General features: G+C 44.1%; 1 protein-coding gene and 1 long non-coding RNA gene across 8 annotated transcripts in view; one reads left to right on the forward strand and one right to left on the reverse strand.

Annotated features, from left to right (window-relative positions):
• The window catches only part of LOC145716792 (uncharacterized), a 412,414-nt gene that overhangs the window by 107,100 nt on the left and 282,243 nt on the right, over nucleotides 1-23,071 (forward strand). The window lies entirely within an intron of this gene.
• The window catches only part of ADAMTS9 (ADAM metallopeptidase with thrombospondin type 1 motif 9), a 158,293-nt gene continuing 139,797 nt past the window's right edge, over nucleotides 4,576-23,071 (reverse strand). For 5 of the 7 annotated variants that reach the window (XM_081801372.1, XM_081801350.1, XM_081801393.1 and 2 more), the window contains 2 exons: nucleotides 21,801-21,892; nucleotides 15,948-16,946 (listed from right to left, as the gene is read on the reverse strand). In XM_081801372.1, coding sequence (XP_081657498.1) covers nucleotides 16,632-16,946; nucleotides 21,801-21,892 — 407 coding nt within the window. In that variant the 3' untranslated portion in view covers nucleotides 15,948-16,631. Of the gene's footprint in view, nucleotides 6,095-7,971; nucleotides 8,067-15,947; nucleotides 16,947-21,800; nucleotides 21,893-23,071 lie in introns of those variants that run through there. The other 2 variants (XM_081801386.1, XM_081801361.1) reach the window with 1 other exon arrangement.

Raw genomic sequence — 23,071 nt, forward strand, 5'->3', positions numbered from 1 at the left:
TCCAGCTCCTGATCTTATGCCCAGTGGGAGTCTCTGGCTCTCTAACAGTTGTAGAATGCACAACGTTTATGCATGCTAGCAGTAGGAAAAGTGCTTAAGGGAATCAGAACCAGTGTATTAAGCTTTTAGTGTTAGGAACATGTAAAAATTTGATAGCTTACATAATTGCCATGACTTTAAACATTTGAACTATGAGAGTGGCAGCTTATAATGTGAGTTTAAAATGTATCATTGAGTACTTGATGTAAATTTGCAATTTTAAGTTAAAGCCATGTTAGATTGATTTCCCACTTTGGGATATTTAAAAGAGCTTTAAGGCCACTGATCTATGTAATATTTATACTATACATTTGCATTTATAAAAAACATTCAAGTACGCAGATTTGCTTAACAGAAATAAATTTCATGAAATGTGTAAATACTACATAAAATATTTGAAGGCTTTTAACTGACAAAGAAAAAGATGGAGCCAACATTAAGGTTTTTTAAAAAGTAATTGCTAAAAACTAGACTGATAAATAATAGAATTTCTAAGCTGAACTCCAAAGATTAAGAACTAGGTTTTTGAATTTGTAAATGTAATAAATTGAATATTTAGTTGTCTTTTCTACACACAAACACTATCTTCGACCATCTTGTGACCCTCATACCAACAGGCAGTGGATCCTAAGTACTAACAAAGTACCATACCCGCCACGCAGTAACCTGTACATCTCCATGCAAAGTTACATTTTATCCTCTTCCCCATTATAACCGGATGTCCCTTTTATAAGTACTTTGGATATTTGCTTCTTTGTCCTGATAGAATATCATTGTGACTAATAATGTTGTAAAATTAGCTGCATCACCTTCTGAACACAAAACATGTGCTTACGGCTATAGCAAAAATGGTCTTCAAATTTCTCAGGAAAAAAAAAATCAATATTTGATTTTTTAAGAGGTAGTCTTCATGGAAAAACCTAAATTTATGGTCTGAGTTATTTTTAATTTTGAGGTACATATTTGAGGAGAGTAGTCAAATCTTTGCAGGGCTTAGGGGCTCTGAAGGTCTTATGCACATCTTGCAAAGTCACCTCTAAAATAAGCAGAGTGCTCGCTTCCGCAGCACATATACTAAAACAAGCAGAAAACATTGCAGGCTTAATAGTGCAATGACCTAGACTGGCGACCAAAAGCCAGAGCAGGACCTCTCCCGCCATCTGTTGGCGACAGGTGGAATTTCCCCGCACTCAGGGCGGTTGGTGGCAAGCTTTTATGGGGACCTGCAACTTTGTTTGTAGCTGCAGAAGTTTATAAAGAAGGAATTTCTGACCTCTTTATTTAAAACAGCAACACACTCACCCCAGGATACAGGATAGGCTCTGTTCCTCTTCTCCCTTTATTTCTCCCTCTGGTACTTCTCCCCATTCCACACTAGGTTTCGCTTGCTATTTATTACTATTGTATCAGTTTTGTATTACTATTGTATTAGATACTATTATAGCACAAGAAAAGTGGACCCAGGAAGGCAAAGGGAACTGCAGCTTGTGTGAAGGCTTTGGCTATGAGAGCTCTTGATGCTGAGGGAATGATGCGGCGGGCCACGATCTTATCTGGGGGCCATGGTGGTCAACAGGGTCAGAATTACTACTGGGAAACCATTGTGGAGTGGTTTTGTTGGGTCTTTGCTTCTTTTCTTGTCCATCTGTCACCACTACAATGTAAGTTCCAAAGGGCACAGATTTTTATAGGTTTTGTTCACTGCTGGTGGCAGAAGCTGCTAATTTGCCCATCAGCCATCCTTCCCTTCATCCTTTTGTAATAGAATCCCCACCTGCCTGTAGCATTTGCTGGTACGTGGTGGCCTGCTAGTGAGCATTTCCCAGCCTCTCTTGCAGCTCAATGAGGCTGTGCATTGAAGCAATTGCCAATAAGTGGGGAATAAAAGTCATTCTTTAACTTCACGTCTTGCCTTAGGACCTTAAGACGATTGCTCCCTTCCTGCAGGCTAAACACAGATATGATGAGGACGCGCCATTTAAGGACAACATCTTTGAGGATGGCTAAGCCACAAAACAGAAGGAGCCCAAGTTCTCTGATGACATACAGAATCAAGTCCCCAATGAGATGGGACCTCTGCATGGTGAGGAGAGAGAAATAAATATCCATGTTATTTTGGGATCTCTCCCTTAGAGCCTCTGTTATGAACTGAATTGTGCCTCCCCAAAAGTCCTATGTTAAAGCCCTAACCCCTAATGTGGCCATGTTTGGAGATATGACCTGTAAGGGGATAATCAAAGTTAGATGAAGTCATAAGGGTGGGGCCCTAGCCAACAGGACTGGTGTCCTCATATGGAGAAAGAGACACCAAAGATGGTGATCTCTCTCTCTCTCTCTCTCTCTCTCTTCCTATATATATATCTCAGTGCTCACCTGAGGGAAGGCCATGAGAAGGCACTGTGAGAAGAGGCATGTCCAGGCATGTCTATGAACCAGATAGGGAGCCTCATCACAAACCAACCCACGCAGCACCCTGATCTCGGACTTGTAGCCTCCAGAATGGTGAGAATGAATTTCCATTGTCGAAGCCACCTGCTCTGTGGGATTGTTACGGCAGCCCTAGTGGACTAATAGAGCCTCTAGCCTGTACCCTAACGAATACACTGCTGCACCCCTTAGTGCCTAGAATATGTCTGGAAATTAGCAGATGTGCAATAAGTATTATTTGGGTAGATGAATGAAAAGAATAGAAAGACAATATTTAATTTATATAGTGCTATAAAAATATAAAAGATTAACAGACTAAAAGATGGTATCTGTCCATTCAGCCACCTATGCGTTCATCTTTGCATCACCCTGGCTGTATTTGCAGGCAAATGAAACCTCGTCTCTGAACCCCTACCAGCGATCTCCTTTCCTGCAGTCCACCCCCAATCTATCCATTGTCAGCTTCTGTTCATTTTACTACCTCCATCACTTTATAATTTTCCACCATTATGATAGTTACAACTCTCATCCAGATCCTATTATCTCTTGCTTACTTTGTGATAATTTCTTCCAAACCACTCCCTCTTGTCTCTGTATTGGGAACCTGTCACAGAGACTTCTTGTTGTCTCTCTCAAACTCATTTTGCCTTCTTTCATAGGAACACATCCCTCATTTTATTCAGGTTGGCAACGTACTCTGTGAAACAACCCGGTTTCCCTATTGCTCCTGCTGGCTAGGTGCAGCCACATGACTAAATTCTGGCTGAGGAGCTTAAGTGGAATTTGTTAAATGAGGCTTCTGGAAAACCTTTTTAAAAGAAATATAGAGAGCTGGGGCCAGGCCACTTTTTACCCTTTTCCTCCACTCCTTTCTTCTTGTTGCCCGGAATCTGTGAGTGATTGCTGGAACCCTAGCAGCTATATTGAACTATGGAGGATTGAGGAGAAGAGAGAGAGAAAGAAACTCTGCCCCTGAGGATTTTGTGGAGCTGCCATACCAGCCCTGGATTGCTTACCTCCAGGCTTCTTTTACTTAACAGTGAAGTACACTTTTTAATGTATAAGCCATTGTAGTCAGGTCTCTGAAATAAGCAGTTGAACTCAATTCCTAACTGAAACAGTTCATGTCTTCATTGCTGTCCATCAGTTTAAATTTGCTGATGCATAGTTTGAGGGCAGCTATTTTGACACCATTGATGTAGAGCTGAAAAGGTCTTCAATAAACAATCTCACAAGGTAAGTGGGAGGACTATCAATAGCCTCATTTTACAGATGAAGAAACTAAGGCTCAGGATCAGACAGTTAGTAGATGTCAGGAAAAGGATGAGAACCCAGGTCTCAGACAATGCTGAGTGATTATACCAATGCTGTGATATAAGCTATGGGATTTGAGTTTGTGCATGCGTGCACGCACACACACACACACACACACACACAGTTGGATTCTAGAGTGGATACCTTCTGCTTTTGTCTATCTTTATACTATCTATCCTCTGATAACAAAACCTTTCCCTCTCCCTCAGCTGAAGCTACCAATCACCTGACTCTAGGTGATACATGACATCAGCCCCTCAACAACGTGACTGGCCCAGAGGTGGACATGTAACCCAGTCAGAGCCACACAAGGGGCTTTCGGGGACTGCCACTTATTCACTGTCTGTGAACTTCTACTTGGTGGTTATGAGGATGAGCTAAAACAATTCAGAAGAGGGGCTGGCATATGGTGGATGCCCACTTACTATTTGCTGTTTATTTGATTTCCTTATTTCCCTAGACACCATTAAGTCCACAGAGTAGAAACTCCCGCTATATAAAATTAACAATGAAGCCCCCAAGATTAAGCCCACTTAATCTCCTCTTTTATTTGTCCATTTGTTCCCCATCACACAGACAAAAGAGTCATGTCTCTTTCAGAACCACTTCAACTGATTTTGGGTGAAAAAGCAGACCTTGGGGACCATCCCCATCCCTTATTAATCTCTGGAGTGGCAACTGTAATCGATGGGATTATGAAAATATGCCTTGCTTCTCAATCCGGCAATCTTAAAAAATTAGACATATTTTCATTCCTACTTGAATCAAGAGTCCAGAAACCACATAAAACACACATTTGGATGTGCTCATGGTATTTATTCATAGTATATTTCACAATGTATTAATAAAGGAGAATAACACTTATTCCTACGCTGAGTATAACTTCTTCTGGAGCACTCTGGAGTTTGTTTGAGGTTGGAGGTTACTGCCAGGTTTTTTCTAATCTCTTCGGGTTGTGGAGGTGGGTAGGATTTCTCAAAGCGAGCACCTGCCATGGGCCACTGGTAATGATTTCCCTTCAATCAGGTCAGAAGGGCAGAAGGACACTGACTTCAACTTCCATTTTGGAAATAAGTAACAAGCAGTGCATTAATGGAAAATCAGAAAGACTCAGGTGTCTTGTACTCCACAGTTTATGTCTTCTCACAAATGCTGATTATGGTATAGCAGCCACGGACACTGGGCAGGGTCCTAGGCTCACATCCTGACGAGAAGTCATGTCACCAGCCAAGGTGTTTATGCAAAAGGCAATCGTGATGACTAAGAACTGGTTCTGAACTTCTCCAGGTGTGCTGGGAGTGCTGAAGGTCATCCCATCCTGAGCATCCTCTGTCTTGCCACTGATAAACTTGGACACCACTTTAGAACATCTTGGCAAAATGTTGAGAGGATCCCACTTTCTCAGTATCACTCTGTAATGAAGCTGCTTTGGGGTACCCTCCATTTAACTTCAGAGAGCTCCAGGCACCATGAACTGAAGCAAAGTATTAACAACAATAACAAAAAAGAAGAACAGAGTCCAACTCTCTTCCAAAATAGGCATGTCCAAAAATAAGGATAAACAAGCTGGTCTTATTTTTCCAAGTGATTCTGTCCATTGCAAAGTGTCCTTCCATTCCTCCCTTTTATTAAAAATGTTTACATTTCTGAGGCTGATGATCACTTAAATATATACAATATATAGCACCAAGGCAGCAATTTTTTTTTTTCCCAGAGATCACATGAAACTGAATAGTTAACATAACTAATAGCTGGAACGATCTGTGACATCACTACGTTACTTATTGGCTGATACTTTCCTAGAAATGCCAAAGTACACTTACACAACTCCTGTAGCACCTTGATGGCAGCTAGGTTGTTTTAAAAAAATGAAGTACAATTTTAAAAAGTAACAATAAAATATTTACAGATAGAAAGTAAACAATAGTGTACCGTGATAATGAAGGATCACTTTTGTCATAGTACTACATATAATGTAGAGTACGTAAAATGCAGTGATCTGACTGCAAGGGACAAAATAATGCAAAAGGCAGTCATAATAGAATCATTTTACGTACAAAAATATTACATCACAATAAATAATTTCAAACATAAATATTAAACTTTACATCATTAGGATATTCCACATATATACACACATATATGTACATACATATGTATGTACATATATGTGTGTATATGTATATATGTGCATATGTACACACACACACTCATACAAGTCCTCACACACACACACACACACACACAAATTTAAGGTGGAGGTATTGCATTACTATCCTTCATCCATCCCATAGTGGTTTCCTCTTCAGAGCACCTGAAAATAAATAAGAAATGTAAACCATCTGTCTCAAATGCCATACATAAGTCAAAAGTAGGTAATCTATACATTTTTACATATAGAATTTTAAAAATGACACTATTTTCTCTAGATTTTAAAAGTGACATAAGTTTGCTATAAGAAACATGAACATTTCAAGGGAGTATAAAAAGAATAAAATAAAAAACTACTAGCCTGAAATCTCTCACGTGAGAAAATGCTCTTCAAATATTGGTACATTTCCTTCTAGTTTTTTCCTAGACATACATGTAAATATTATGTATATACACTCACAGAAATTTTACTACACATAAACACATACAAAACTATTTTACTAGATGTAAAATACATATAAAATGGGGCTCTCTAGTGGATACCTGACTTTGCCTGCCTCCATCCCATCTCCTCTTTTCCAATAAACTCCTTCTTCCTCTTCTAAATGAAGGTGTCAATCACCCAACTCCAGGCGGGTACATGATCTCAGTCTCCTGGACACTGTGATTGGTTCAGAAGTGCCCATGTGACCAAAGAGAGCCTGAGTTCTTGTGCAGAATGGATGCTGGAGGTGAGCATTTATCTGGGGCCATGAGCTGCAAAAATGATGTAAGCCTAGAGCTGCCAGGGACCATGGAGTGGGGGAGATGGTCTGCCTGAGAATGAAGCAAGCCTTGCCCTCCGATGGGAGTACGAAAGGGTCTTGATGAGTCCATTTGAGCCTCTGGATCCAGCTATGCCTGAAGCTAGCCCACTGCTTGGATTTCTCAGGTACTTAAGGCGGTAAATTTCCTTTTTTTCCTGTTACCTCTTGCAATGGAAACAATCCTAATTTAAGATCATCATTTTGAATATGGATGTTTAATGCAACAGTGAAATACTGATACGTAAATGTCAGGTAGGTACGCCTATGTCAGGCTCTTGATGAGCCCTACAGGAGAATGGGCTGCTGAAAGCTTGAAATAAGTCGTAGAAGGCTCATCGAATTGGCTGAACTTATCCATTGCAGCTGAAGGCACTGGGACAAGAGAGAGTGACCAATTCAGTCCTCCGCCCAGCAGAGCGAGCACGTGGCAGCATAAGGTAGTTAGACCAGGCACTGTCAAACCTTACCATGCGTGACTCTCTTGCAGATTTGTTAAAATGGAGATTCTGGTTGTAGGTCTAGGGTCAGGCCTGAGAGTTGGCATCCCACAAGGTTCCCAGGTGATGCTGATCACGCTAGCCCTTGGATGACACTGAGTCACAAATGTGTGGAACAGCATATTAATCAAGAGCCCTGGCTTTGGTGGAGAGCACTGATGGGTTCTGCCAAAGGAATCTACCGGGACCTTAAGCGAGCCACTTCGCTCTGTGGGCCTCAGCTTCTATCTGTAAAATGAGGATAACAGCCCCATCTTGTGGCTTTATTGTGAGGCTTCAGGGAAATAATGCCTGCAGAGTGCTCAGCACGGTGCCTGACACATAGGGCTCACCGAATGTCATTAATATTGCTACTGCAATACTCTTGGGCAGCATCTCAAACATGAATCCATAGGTCACTTGAATCAGAATTCCCCGTATCAAAAATACAGATTGTTAGATGTGCCAGAGACCTAAGGACCTCTAGAGATGGAATCTGGTAAGTATCTCGAATGAATACCACAGAGGAATCTGACGCAGAGAAGCCTAGGGACCTCACATCCCAGCGTGGAGCACAGACGACCTCAATCACGTGAGGGCAGATGAGCAGGAGAGAAAAAGGTAGAATAGTACTGAATCACTTTCAAGGTGCTTCATACTAACCTGTCTGGGGGCAACTGACCCACCTCCATTTGCTAGTCATGAGTTTACAGAAAGAACAGGAGAGAGAAAGAGAGAGAAATGCGGGACTGACTTACCTTGACTATAAAATTCGAACCTCCAGGCCAGTGCCAGAGGACGGAGTACATTTTCCGCAGTAACCACCGCATTTTCCTACGACTCGGGTACCGTCCTGCAAGGAAATGCCCGCGCTCAGACTACCCGCTGGCTGGTGTTCCCAGGGCTGCCCCGGCTTTGGACAAATCTCCCTTGCATGCCCAGGAGGGAAGCCTTCCGAACAGAAGCAGAGCCCAGCATCCTCAAGTGGCCTAAAACCGGGGCTGACAAACTAGGCTCTGTGGGCCCCGTGCAGCCTGCCGCCTATTTCTGTACGGCCCATAAATCAAGAAGAGTGTTCACATTTTTAAATGGTTGAGAAGGAGCAAACCAAGAATGCTATTTCCTGACATGTGAAAATGATGGGAATTCAAATTTCGGTATCCATAATAAAGTTTTACTGGAACACAGCCCCGTTCGTTCATTCATTTAGTGTCTGTGCCTGTGTTCAGGCTCCCAGAGCAGGATGCTTTAACACTGCTGCTCAGCACACTGTAAATCACGGTAACATCAGTGCACCTTGGCAGTGCTGGGAATGCTGTGCGGATTGCCCTATCCTAACATTTTGCTTTATTTTATTACCAGCTATACCAACATGTCAGAACCAGGAAACAAAAGTGACTTCGAGCGTTGCTCTTTGAAGGCACCTTGGCATAGGAGCTTTTCTTTTATCAAACTGAGGTGGCAAAGCATTGTGTTTCTCATGTCATGACACGACAGCCACACAAGGAGGATACAGCATACGCCAATGCTGCCAACCTCAGCCTCATCACACAATCCCAACTCACAAGGAAACAACGGTCATACAGTTGGAAAGTTCACAACTGAAGATCTCACCACCGTGCAATTTCCTCCTCACAATAAGTCATGAAACAGAGTAAAAATAAACAATGAAACTAAGTTTCCAAGTGGCTGATGTGTTAGCCAAGCAGGGAAAACAGTGTATGTACCCCAGTCTTGTTTCATTGAACAGCTGAACAAATGTGTCCAGAGAAAATACACTGTTTTAAGACTATTATCCTTTCAGTAGGAACAGCTGCTTGAGGAGTTAGTGATATTGAAAGCAACATCCATAATCAATTAAAACACAAGGCGAATAATTGTGGGTGGTATTTTTTGACTGATAGGTGGATAGCATCGATATTATTCTGTTGTTTATTTGAGGAGGTGATGCCAAGTCTGAAGTGACTCAAGAATTCGCTGCTATGAAGAGTCTGTGTAGAATGAGTTCAGGCAAGAAAATTTCAAAGAGGTTGAGGAAACACTAGTGCCGAATAACTGAAGTGGAATCTACCAAGATGTGTAGACAACTGACAGGTGTAAAAAATATGGAGACGCAGAGAAAGCGTTAGTTGGCCAAATTTACAAAGCTCATAAAAATGTAAGATGTTGGGGCACCTGGGTTGTTCAGTCAGTTAAGCATCTGCCTTCGGTTCAGGTCATGATCTCAGGGTCCTGGGATCGAGCCCTGTGTCGGGCTCTCTGCTCAGCAGGAAGTCTGCTTCTCCCTCCCACTCTACCTCTATGCTCTCTTTCTCTCTCGCGCCTGTGCGCTCACTCACTCTCTCACATAAATAAATAAAATCTTTTAAAAAGTGTAAGATGTTTGAAGCCTATAATTATTCATGTATTATCCCTCAGTAGGCACTCTGTGGAAACTATAAGAATCTATCAGGTGTTACGGAACCAGCAGTATCAAGGATGAACATCTTTTGCTATTGTGAACTTATCCATCACCTGTTGTATAGAAGCTGTACACCTAGGGCGCCTGGGTGGCTCAGTTGGTTAAGCAACTGCCTTCTGCTCAGGTCATGATCCTGGAGTCCCTGGATCGAGTCCCGCATCGGGCTCCCTGCTCGGCAGGGAGTCTGCTTCGTCCTCTGACCCTATCCCCTCTCAGGTGTTCTCTCTCTCTCATTCTCTCTCTCTCAAATAAATAAATAAATTCTTTAAAAAAAAAAAAAAAGAAGCTGTACACCCTGACTCATGCTACCACCCAGCAGTTTGATAACTGAGCCATGATAAAGTTTTACTGTGAACTTTTGAGCTCAGGACTGGGATTAAAATTCTTCTGAATGAGAACTGCTCTCCATCGCTGTCACTGGACACTCACTGGCTTTGGACATTAGCTTTTGCTATGGATTTGACAATATTTCCTAGGGAACTGAACTTAAATTTCAAGGCAAGACTTCTACTTACAGGCACAACTTGTACCATGGTGAAGTCATTGTAATGGCAATTAACATTGCTCCAATCATAAGTAATGTTAGGCTGCTTTACGTACTTTCCATTCAACTGAAAGTTAAAACAAGAAGCTACAGCTCATGCCACATAAATTTTTGGCATGATATATTTTCTGAGCCTGAGCTGCCATTCCAGCAGCATCTTTTGGACTTTGATGTAAGTGCAAAGAAAATATCATACTTCAAAATCCATGTAACAAGGCAATTGAGGAGTTTCCATCTTGCCTTCAATAGCAAGTGCTTAATCTGCAATGTAATGACATGCTGAAGGGCGAGTATCGAGAAAAATCTAATAGAATTCTAGAAATGCTTGCCAAGCCATGAATATGCTCAATGAAAATTATATGGTTGTAGACTATATCAGTGTTTGTGTAAAAAAATGTTTATAAAGATGAAATCAGAAAATCTCATCTCTGATCAGCATTAATAAACACTTATAACCAATCTTGATAATAGAAAATTAGGCAAAATATTCAGCTAATTAAGCAAAATATTATTCTCTGTGAATATTCCATTCTTCTCATTGGTAAAAATGTATGACAAAAAAAAACTGAACTCAATTATTATTTTTAAAATTGAATCAATAAAAATTTTGTGCAAATTTCTTTCCACTCTTGTCATATAAATACATATATAATATTATTGATTTTGCCTCCTGGCTGGCAAAGTCTAAAATGTTTATAAATAAGTATAAATTATTTAGTTTTTCAAAGAAGGAGTTTGCTGGCCCCCGGTCTATCCCTTCCTGCCTCTCCAGATTCATCTTGTGACTCTCCAGATACCATCCTTTCCCTCTATCCCACCCCTGACCTCTGCATTTCTTTGGGTTGTTCTTCTGACATGCCCCTTAGAACAGAGGGCCTCTGCACATATGATGCCATTCCCTGTAATTGGAACTCTCTTCCGTGTCCCTCTCCCTCTTTGTGCACTGGACCACCCCACCTTTTGACTGTTAAATTCTTCAGAACCCAACCCAGGGGCCACTTCCTCTCAGATACCTTCCTTCCCCAGTTACCTGGCACACAGCATCCTGTAAAACTGGGTAATTCTTTCTTTACATCTGTCTTCCTGCTACAATGTAAGCCCCATGATGGTAAGGCCAATGTATTTTTCAATTCCAAGGTCTCCAGAACCCAACAGTGTATGGCTCAGAGTGATACGAAATACACATTTGTTCAGTGAATGAATAAATGAGTGAATGAGAGGCTGAAGCTGATGTACACTCTTCTTTTGGACCTGCAATTCAGATTGCTTGGCTAATTTGGTCCCCTAACACTTGACCATGTTTCAAAGAACTCCCTGTCTAATTGTAACAGCATATCTCACTGTGTAAATCTACCATGTCATATTAGCCACCCTTCACCCCTCCATTCCTGCACAATGCTTGCCACCTTAGATTTTCCACTATTGGGAACAACATTGTGATGAACCTTATTTGTGCCTGCATTTCAGGATATCTTTGGGCTACATTCCCAGAACTGGGTCTAGGGTGTGAAGATTTGCTTCCTCTGGCCAAACTCTGAAAGTCTCTTGCAAATAATGGATCATCTCATTTAAAAAGAAAGAAAAAAAACTTTGCCAATTTAACAAATAAAGAGAACAAAATAGTTTCTCTTTGAAAAATTTGCTTGCCTTTGATTATGAGTGATACTGAGTTGGAAAACTGATTTCTAAGACCCTAACTGGTCCTGCGTTTAGGGGCTCATATTAATTCTGGAGCTAGTCTGACACCACCAGCTGAATCTGATGCCAGACCAGCCTTCTAGCTAGCTCCAGCCTTCTACCTTCTAGAAGGTTCTAGCTAGGAACCTTCTCCACAGACTGGTCTGCAGGCCTGGAGAATGCTGATGCACTGGAATGTCTTCTGTCTCAACCAAGCTCATGCTTTATCCACACTCTCTCCTGACCCAGCAGTGGAGAGAACCAGGGTCAGACTGCCTGGGGCTGGTACTGCATTTTTAAATAACCTCTCTAAGCCTTGGTTTCCTGGTGCATCTGCAAAATGGGGATAATATCTGTCTCCCCTCAGAGGTGTGCTGTAAATGCAAGGATGTATATAAAGTACTTAGCAGACTACTTGGCCAAATGAACGTGCTCAAAAAATATTAGCTATTATTATCATAAAAGTAGTTTTTATGTATGAATCTCCATTATAGCCTGTTCTCATGGAGATGAGGAAAAGTCTGGGTAGTTATAAAGTTGCTGATAATGGCTTTGCAACGTTCATGCTATTTTACTAATTGGGACTCTGTTAATTTGATTTAGATAAAGTCTGAGCTAAAACTTATCATTTTTACTACAGAGTACAAAAAAAAAAAATACTAAGAAAATGATTAGCATAAACATGATTGTCATGGAAACAGTGCCTATTTTAGAGAAAAAGGTATATTTTCCAGCATCTTAGAAGTACCCGCTTACATACAATGAAACACTAATTATAAATCATTTTTATTTCTTCATTAGAGCAAGCCCTCTAAAAATCTCTTTCAAATGAATATTTTGTTAGCTTAGTTTGAGCTATTACATATAATTAAAACGAGTGACTCTCTGTTCCATTATGAATAGTTTATATTTCATACTTCTCACTATTATTTTCGGTTTTCTCAGTCAATATGACCAGGGAAAGTAGGCTCATGTAATTTAGAAGAGTCAGCACATCTTTGATTGAAGTGTGTTTATTTATATTTCTTTGGAGTGTGCTGATGGTGAACTGCCCATAAAACACAGGAGATTATCTATCTATCTATGCATATGAATATGTGTATGTGTGTGTGTGTATTTCCCACTATAACCCTAGAGAGTCACATATATGTGAATATATACATTGCCTAACATTTAGAATATATTTAAAACATCGGGAGCCTGGGTGGCTCAGTCGGTTAAGCGTCTGCCTTCGGCTCAGCTCATGATCCTGGAGTCCCGGGATGGAGTCCGACATTGGGCTCCCTGCTCAGGGGGGAGTCTGCTTCTCCCTCTGCCCCTCACCCTGCTCTTGTGCTCTCTCTCACTCTCTCTCTCTAATAAATAAATAAAATCTTAAAAAAAGAGAGAATATATTTAAACATCAAACTTCTATAGGAATGTATAGAAGAAAAAATGCACATGTATAAAATGTAATTTTTCTCTACTGGCCTATAGTATGATTTTTATACTTGTGGATAGTTGATTTTCAAAGTGAGTTGCAGGTTAGAGGCAGTCCATGGGAGATGAATGAGAACTGATTCCGTTCCATGTATGCACATGCACTCTGCCCCCCACCCCACCTTTATCTCGTGTTACCTAAACTCCACTGGTTGTAATTGAGCTAAAAGATATAAATTGAGTCCATCTCCTCTCTGACAATACAGAGTTCATTCATTTTTAATTTCAAAGCAATTCTTCAATCTACAACACTTCTCCCAGCATAAGGAATGTGGTTAGGGCTTAGGGCCAGGCAGCCAAGCCTCAGAAACACAGGCCCCTCGCTCCTTGCTGACCCCACAGCTTCCCCAGGCATGCAAAGAAGCAAAGAGACTGGTGGCACCTCTCTCATGTGGCCGGAAGTGAACCTCCCCTCACTCTGCTCAGCTCTCAAGACTGTTCCAGAACCTCCTCCCAGACAGAGGGTCAGAGAGCAGCTCTGAGAATGGGCGTGTGGAGCTGCACAGGACCTCTGGATGGGGCCAAGGGCACGTTCATGAGTTGAGGGTGCACGGAATGTCACTAGTAGAGGAGTTTGGTATTTCAACATGTTCTCTCCAATCTCACATCTGGGTCATGCTCCCCTGTCTGTCTGTCTGTCCCTCACCCACAAGCAGAGTAGAAACTCACTAGTTCCTGAGCACAGCTGGGGAAGCTAAAGCACCCCTGGTCCAAGGACCCCTGGCCTCATTCCCATTCCCAGCTGGGGTGGGGGTGGGGGCGCAGGGACAGGACCCCCATGGTGCTCAGGGTGCCAGCCAGGTCCAGACTCAGCCCCAGCTCAGGCCACAGTCCCCGGTCCTTCCACTTTTCCATCTCAAGCCGGCCTATTTCCTCCGTCACCTTGGCCAGCTTCTAAAACCTGACTGCAAGCCTCAGGGCAGGGAAGCGTGCTAACATTAAGAGCTAACACCTCAAATGAGCCTGCTGTTTGCCAGGGACGTGCAGCCAGCTTTTGGACCCTATTTCATGTATGCCCTAAAGGAACCCAGCCACGATCCTCATTTTATGGATGAAGGAACCACGCCCCACCCCACCCCCCAAGAAGTTAAATAACTTGCTCAAGAGCTAGTAAGTGCGGGAGCAGGCAACCCTACTTGAGAGTCTGCGAGCTGAACCTCTGTACTCTGCAGCCACTAGAAGCTTTCACTTCAGCACTGGGGGCTGCCTGCTGGTGGCTGGGACCCGGATCCCTCCCCCAAAGCAACATCATGTGCCAACCCTCACCCACCTTCTCAAACTCCCTTTCCAGGTTTGATGAGAAAGCTGGGAAAATGGGGTTTAATGCACGTAATTTGCCCAATAAGGGTAGCTATTTCAATTATAAAAGTAATTATTTTTGTTAGTTACAAATAGGAGAGATGTCTTTCCATGACACCTGGGGAGCCCCCAGCGAACCTGACAATGAGACTTATTTTTACCGGTTCTCTTCCTGATGATGAGACAGTGGTTCTGGTGATTCAATTTTATCCTGGATGTGACTAGTTTCCCTACAGTTTTGCTTGGGGAAAACATTTTATTGCCAACCAGGTTTGGAGAACTGTGCCTTTTCCCCTGTAGCTTCCCGCAGAAAAGGGAAGAAAAGTAAGGAGTGGTGAGTTGAGGCTGAATCAGAGCAGGGCCATCTGGAGAGGAGAGGATGATGACTAGCCAGGGTCTGAGTGCCACAGAGGAACCAGGCCTCAGTCCCTTGGGGACATGGTGGCAGGTAATGGTGGGAGCAGGACATTATACAGTTTTGCAAACTGTGTTCCATTACATGGAACACTGGTTATTTGGGGAAATTAAAAGGTCCAACTTTGAAAAGAAGGTTCTGAGGTTGATTTAATAGGTCAGTGGTTCTTAAATGTGGTCCTAGGCCAGGGGCATCAGCACCACCCAGGAAATTGTTGGAAATGTACATTATGAGCCCCTCCTGAGGCTGGCTGTGGTTTTCTTTATTCCTTTCAGTGTAAAGGAAAACATTAATGATTTACGAGCAATCAATACCGCCATTTAGTGAATCAGATTTGAGGTGGTTGATTGGCTTAGAGAAAAAAGGAGTAAGATTTTTTTTTCATAGACAAATTTAACCCTGGCAGCTAAAAAATAAATGGGCTCGGGAAACTCTCGGATTTCCCCCAGAAGTCACAAGTGGATGTTTCTTCCTGGGGGGAAGCAGCTTGAATTTCTTCTTTATATTCTGATTTTGGTAAGGTTTAGCAAATAAAAATACAGGACACCGAGTTAGATGTAAATTTCAAAGAAATAGTTTTTTTAGAATAAATACGTCCCGTGCAATGTTTAAGACAAGCTTACAGTAAAAACAAAAAACAAAAAACTGTTGCCTGTTTATTTCAAATTCCAATTTACCTGGGCATCCTGTATTTGAGCTGGCAACCCTACTTTGGAATGATACCTGCTTCTCCAGTGCTCATCTTCTTTCTCCTCTCCTCCCCACATTTCTGTGTATCAGAAGCAAAGCTCTTTCTGATACACGGGGTGGGGGTCCTGGCTGAAGCAGGACTTGGGACCCTGGGTCATACTCTGGTCAATTTCCCATTTGTCCACGGGTCAGGTTCCTGTCCCAGGTGCTCAGAAGTTCTGAGGGAAGGCTGTTAACAGGCAGCAGTTTCTGCCCTGGCTCTACAAGAGAATTGCCCAGGGAGTTTAAAATTCTACCCCTGCCTCAGGTTCCCATTCAAAGAATCAGGCTGGGGCCGGGCGCACATGCATTTTAAGCTTTCCCAGGTGGTTCTAAGAAAAAGCACTGAGAAACAGTTGCGTAGACCCATGCTTCTCAAGCTGTACTGTGCTGATGATCTACCTGGCGACCTTGTTCAGCGGCAGATCCTGACTGAGAAGCTCTGGGGCCCCTGAAACTGCACTTGCCATGAGCCTCAGGTGATGCTGGTGCTCCGTGTGGACCACACCCTGAGTGGCAAGACTACCGAGCATGAAGAGCTGGTTAGTGTGGGACCCCCGAGTGCTTCTCTAACTCCCCGGAAACATCACCTGGTAAGTTCTTCCTTTCTTCCAGCCTCTTTCATATTTCATGTTTTCTTAAAACAACCAACAAACATCTTTTTCCTTAAGTTCACAAAAAGAATCTCATGTTGGCTAACTGCAAAGTGTCTGAACCACACCCTCTCTTAGAGGCTTCCTCCTGCTTTCAGGTTCCCGGTTAAGCATCGTCTAATTACTTGGATGGCTCACAGGTTCACAACTCAGGGAAGAATTCACCAGAAGGGAAGCAAGGCTCTTTCTGATACACGCACTTCCACATGCTTCACCTTCCATTCATTTCCTACATTCTCTTCCTGACACTTTGCAGAATGGTTTGAGGATGTGGGAAAGCACATTCGTTCCTCTAGCACCACCACAACAGATGAACACGGAAGGAAGGAAAGAGAAAACAAAACCCATCCGAAGCCACTAGGTAACCTTACCGGGGACTTCTTAATGTCGGAGACAGCGTAATTCCCTTGTGATATCCATCTGGCTGATTCAGTTAAAGAGAGGCCGGTTCCGTAAAGGTTGATGCTAAAACGACCCTGTAATAAATGGCCAAGGAAAGAGATTTTTAGTCCACGTGATGTCCTAAGCAAAGACCACACAATAAAAGGGACCTTGGAAAGGAAGACATTAATTAATTATGATCGCTACTAATTAATGAGGGTTTTCCTGGAAGGAGGGGGGGAGATCTGGGGTAGGCACTTTACATGCATCATCTCATGCATCCTCGTAAGAGCACTGTGAAGGGGTTCTCTTTACAGATGGGGAAACTGAGGCCCAGCGGAGGTGAGTAACTTCTGCAGGATACAGTGAGAGTCCAACTCACATTTTCCTGACTTCAAAGCCCTTGCTCTCAACCAGCGCCATTTTGCCTCCCTAACACAGCAATCCTGATGTTGCTCACAATTATCGGATTCCTTCAAGAACAAAATGTCACAGTGTAATTTTTCTAACAAGATCTCGCTGCCAAAGCTTCCTGGGCTGCCGCTCCCTGCCGCGCTGAGAGCTCTGCGCACTAAGCACAGCGGGGCGGGACTTCAAAGGAGAGGCGCGTTCTCCGAGATCGCCAGCAGAGGGCGCGCGCGGCCCGCTCTACAGGGCCTGCGGCCGGGCCACCTCTTCCACGCCCCGGATCCCAGATCCCAACCCGCTCCGGGGTTCTTTTCAAAACAGGGGCTCAGGGTTTCCAGGTTTATTTCTAAGGAGCCGCTGCAGCAGAGCTCCTGTCTTGCTTTTCCCCTCTGTCTCTGTCTCGCTTTCAAAACTGACTCCGCATAGCACCTGAAATAGTCTGTTGAGGCTTCCTACCCCCCAAGGAGCAGTTTCAGAATTTAAAATGTTCTGCACCAAAAGGCTCACAGCGAATGCTTCCTCTCTTCCTCTCCGAACCTTACACAATCCCTACTTTGTCAAAGCAGTCTTTAATAAAGCAAGGAGCAGGAGGAGGAGGGCAGTGAGGTGGACACTCCCCGTCAGCCAGAGCTAAATGTAAAAATTCGGCTCTTCCCTCACCCAGGCCCCCCCGCCATGAAATCCTGGACAGATTTTTTTTTTTTTTTTAGTCTCTCAGAAACTCAGTTTGTCCATCTGTAAAATGGAAGATAATAACAGTACCTGCCTCGGAGTACTGCAGGGAGGGCTGAGTGAAATGAGCCAAGCAGACGTGGCTGGTACCTAGTAGATGCTCAGAAATACTGGTAGCAGGTGTTCTGTGTTGGTTGTTGACTCCAACAGAACAGTAAGCTTAGTGAGGGGAGGGCCTTGGTATTGCTTTATTTTCATCAGTAATAGTTTGTAACACATGACCAAGCACTTGATAGATTCTTAATAAATATTCCATCCTAGCTCGTCCACTCTGACATCCGGGACTAGGTGTACTCTGTAGGTTTCCTCTCCATACCAGTGCCATTCATATTTACAGAGTTTAGCAGAGTTTAGAAACCCCTTTGAGGCCTTAGATTCCACATCTATAACATGGGGACAGATAAGATTCCAACTCACAGAAGTGATTAGTCTGGTCTAAGTTAGTGGCTCTCAATAGAGGACAATTCTGCCCCCAGATATTCGCAATTTCTAGAGATATTTTTGGTTGTCCTAACTGGCAGGTGTGTGCATGTGTGTGTGTGTTACTAGCATCAGAGATCTTGCCAAATATGCTGCAATGCACAGCACAGTTCCCACAACAGAGAATGATCCAGCCCAAAACATCAATAGTGCTGAGGTTGAGAAACTCTGGTGTAGAGGATGGATTTTTCCTAGAATCCAGACTCCTCTACTTTCAGTGTGACCTCAGGCGAACGGCTTCACTTTCCTGAGTCCACCTGTAAAATGGGTTAGTAGGGAATTAGATAGAAGCTATAATGCACCCAACTCATAACCTGGCAGAGAGTAGGTGATATCTTAGATACATTTTTGGAAATTATTTTATGATAGTACTCTACAGATGTTAGCAGCTGTTATGTCAAAGAGCCTCAACAGGTGTCCACGATTGCGGCTGGGCTGAAGCACAAAGCCCTCCTTGCCCGGCCTCCCCAGACACAGGCCTCCCCGTGCTGCACCATCCCCTCCCTGTCCCACCGGCCACCTCCTCATCTCTACTGCCTGCCCCGAGGCGGGTGTTCATACCGTTCATAATGTCCAGACCGCATCACTGCCCAGGATCCCTCTTTTCCCACCGACCCCATCCTGCTTTCCAGGCTGACAGTCCCCCCCCCACCCCCACCTGCACTGCAGGAGAAGGTAGACTGGATTGGCTTCGACCTCAAGGTTCTTGGAAGGTCCAGGCTGCTGACCTGGCTTCTAGCCCAAGAACGCCCCCAGCTGATCGGGGGGTCCAGAATCTGAGCACGCGCCACACGCACGGCTAGGCAGACCTGCTCTCTCAGAGTGAGGGGGTGCACCTCATGATGCACCTCACAGAATAGGAGGTCTCCCTCCTCATTCTCTTTGCACCTTCCCCAGCACGGGGGACCTCCATTTTCTGCTGATAAGCACCACCTTAAGTTGAGGGCCGCCCAAGGAGTAAAGACTTACTATCCTCTTAGCTCCAGGTGGGACATATTTGTCCCTCATCCTCAGGGGGTAGAGGGCCTGAGAGTGACAGCTATTACCTCCTGTTGCTGACGTGAGAGAGTAAAAGTAATTCAGAGTTATGCGTATGCTAGAGGATCCAGAGAGATTTGCAAAAGATGTGCCTGAGACAAAGAGGTTTTGTTCTTTGTTGGGACAAAAGGGAAGGCTGCAAAGTCTTGTCTGCACGTGGTGTCAGGCGGACACCTTGGCCAGCGTGGGTTTGCACTCAGACACCCTTGGGATCGAATCGGGCCTCTACTGAGCACCAGCTGTGTGGGTTGGGGCAAGCTACCCAACCTCTCGGTGGCTCCATTTTCTCATCTGTAAACGGGGGGCATTCTCACCGGTTGCTGTGGGGATCACATGCTACAGTCTCAGAAATGCTGGGCAAAGTCTACAATCTAGGAAACCCTCTATAAATGTGACCGATACCGGCATCAACCATGATAATGCCGCATCCCCGGTGATCAGAAGAGAAAAACCACATTCTGGCTGTATTTTCAGTTGGGGGCTCTCGGGGGGAGGGGGGGACCCATTCTTATTGCTAAATAAATCCCCAAAGCAACAGGGTGGAGGGGGAGAAGGAAGCAAGGTCGCAAACAGAATGGCCCTCTGCTTTGACTTCTGTGCAATCGTTAGGTCATGGGAGGAACCGTCTGTTCCCAAGCACCTCGCACAAGTGTGCTCCTACAGATCTTTCCCTGGAAAACCGATCTGCAACACTCACGGCTTTCATACCCACGTAGCTGGTGCTCAATCCATGTCTGAGGAATTGAATTCTCAAAGTGCCCAATACGGTTTGAGGAATGGGCTAGGAAAAATATAAATTAGCTTCTCACTAGGCTTTGGGTTTTCTCATTTAGTAACTGCTTCAGGGGCAGGATTTAGCAAATCAATAAGTTCATTTCTCTCTGAACTATTAAAAGAAATTAATGCAAATTACCTTTCATTTACTTAAACTTCCCCAAAGATGCGCACAGAGAAACAAGGAAATCCTCCTGACTTTTGAAAAAGGCAGGACAGGGCTCATCTATTAGCTGTTAAAATGCAACCCATACCAATGGGGTGTTTGAAGTCATCAGCTGCTTTAAGAAACAGCACTTCAAAAGTTTTCAATTCCTGGGTAATAGAGGAGAGGCCCCCTTTTACCATTATGCCCTTTGTTTATTTTCTTTCTCCCTGAGAGCTTCCTTTTCACTTCTCTAAAATGTTTAGCATTGCTTTCTGAAGCTGGGGGCTGAGAAAACACTTCACTAAAAGAAAATTCAGATGTGTTTGTCTTTGGATGGTCTCTGTGGTTGGGCGTAAATCCATCCTGGGGAGACAGTGCCTGGGATTCCAAATGCATCTCCCAGTCCTAGTCCCCAGACTTTTGAAGGCCTGTCGGCAAAGTGGGAAATTCCTGACCCAGAGTTTAGCAACAGCCTTGTGAAGACCGCATGCGAACCAGACCAAGAACGAGGGGCCAAGTTCTCCTGCCCGAGATCACCGATCACCAAGCTCCTTATCGCTTCTCAGGGCAGAAGCTTCTCGCAAAGACTGATTGATGCCTGCTCTGCAAATTTGGCAGTGGGCTGGTTATTATGACAGCACGTTTCAAAGGGCAAGTTAAAGCTTGCCACGCCCCTAAAGAGGCAAGAAAGCATGGAAGTAGAGTCCGGCACGGCCATGGCCGGTCAGCGACTCCGCTGAGGAGGGAATCCAGTAGGCGATGCTAAACTTGCACTTTTGGTCTGAACACGATACGTTTTATACACGTGAAGTAGGGATAAGAATTTTTCTGTATCATGCAACGTTTAGAATTTTTAATGGCTGACCCTGGCGTGTGAGCTCCATTTAGTGACAGAACATAACGGGCTTGAAATCAGTCTACTGGGGTGGGGTGGGGGTGGGGCGGAAGGAGACTATTTACACCTTGGAAACTGGCAAAGGCTACAAAGCAGGGCTTTTTATTTTCTTCAAGAGCCAGTCAGGAAACACAGAGCAGCATGTCACTGTGTAATATTCATCTTATTAACCACCATGATTTGTTTAAGCAATCCCCTGCCATCCGACGTCTCATTTACTTCTAGGCTTTTACCACTTAATAGGTGCATTTTGATGAATGCAGAAGTTTGCTCTGATCAGTTCCTCGGGAAACACTAGGAATTGCTACGTTGGTAGCTCTGAGCATTGCTGAGCCTGTCTCCTGACGCAGGCGGGCACACGTGGCCCTCCAGAACAGCTGTTCTAACTGCGTTCCGGGGGGCAGATGCAGCCAAGGGGCCCCTGGGGGCAGGGTGGGCTGTGGGTCCTCGGTCAGGGGAGCCCCCAGCACGTACCTGTGGGCACTTGGCGGCACTGTAGCAGTCCCCAGCTGTGGCAAAAGGGACGGGGTGCCCTTCGCTCGTCCTGGCAAACTGTAAGTCGGTGGCTGTGGGGTTTCGGAGAAAGGGAGAGGAGAGAGAAGGGCAAAAAAGGCACAGAAGGGACAGGTTGGTCCCAGGGAGGCAGAAGGGAAGGAGTGTAGCAAGAGAAAGAGTAAGAGGGATTAGGAGAGGGGGAAAAAAAATCCAAAGTATCATTAGTGAGCAAATGGATCCAGATGTGCACTTGCTTTTTCCCCATTATATTTGTAGTTCCAAGAGTCTTGTTCCCTGGGTTTTATCTGCACAGTCTCTTCATGGTATGGAAGCCAAAAGGGGGGTTTAAGATGACTTTGGAACCGGTTCTCATATACATAAATACGTGAGTCACCTCCATTAAATATAGAGTCCTTGGATGGTTGTGGGTCTCCTGAATACCGCCTCCCAGGCTTAAGGATAGGAGGCAATAAGCCACAAAAGCATTTCCAGCTACTTAGGAGTTATTCCCTGAGGCTTCATCTGTCCTCCCATGGCCTATGCACTACTATTGCCAAAATGTGGAGCAATTAGAACCCACATCTTGAAAGTATTAATGGCAGTTTCTCAAGTTTGGAGCTCACTTGTAGTTTAAAAAAAAAGCCAATAAAAACAATGCTTGTGTTTTTAACCCTCTTTGGAGCTCCTGAGAGCAGCCCTACAAATGGGGACCACAGATCAGGAGGAATTCAAGTGCGAATCCCCCAAAAGCTGTCGCTCGTGGAACAGAAGGCAGAAGGCAGCTTTTTACCTTTCACCTAGCCTTTCGGGAACAGCAAAAGGCCTTAATCTTTCTGCAGTTACCCACGCTCCAGGGGGAGGGAAATAGGAGTTCTCTGTCCCGCCGGGAAAGGGGTCCTTGCAGCTTCAGAGCAGAGAAGCCCCGGGTCTTAGCTGCAGTGTTTTTCTGAGCAAGGAACTGCAGACTTTCTGCCTTGAGCCCGCGTCAGGCTGGCTGAAGGCAATAAAAAGTATCTTGGTACAAATCAAGTTTAATCTGTCTCAAGAGGAAAGCAGTGCAATATTATGGGAGCCATGTTAATGAGGAAAAAATTAATTATTCATGATTTCTGTTTTTCCTCCATTTGAGGGAACATGTTTGGATAGTTTGGCTGTCTTTAACCACGCCTAGGATTAATGTCCCTAAAAAAAATGTGATGTGGCCTGGGGTATGAAATCAGCTCACATGGAGGCTAGTTTAAAAAGGTAAG

Source organism: Leptonychotes weddellii, chromosome 1 (assembly GCF_054177405.1).
Source record: "Leptonychotes weddellii isolate Sample4059 chromosome 1, ASM5417740v2, whole genome shotgun sequence".
Lineage (NCBI taxonomy): Eukaryota > Metazoa > Chordata > Mammalia > Carnivora > Phocidae > Leptonychotes > Leptonychotes weddellii.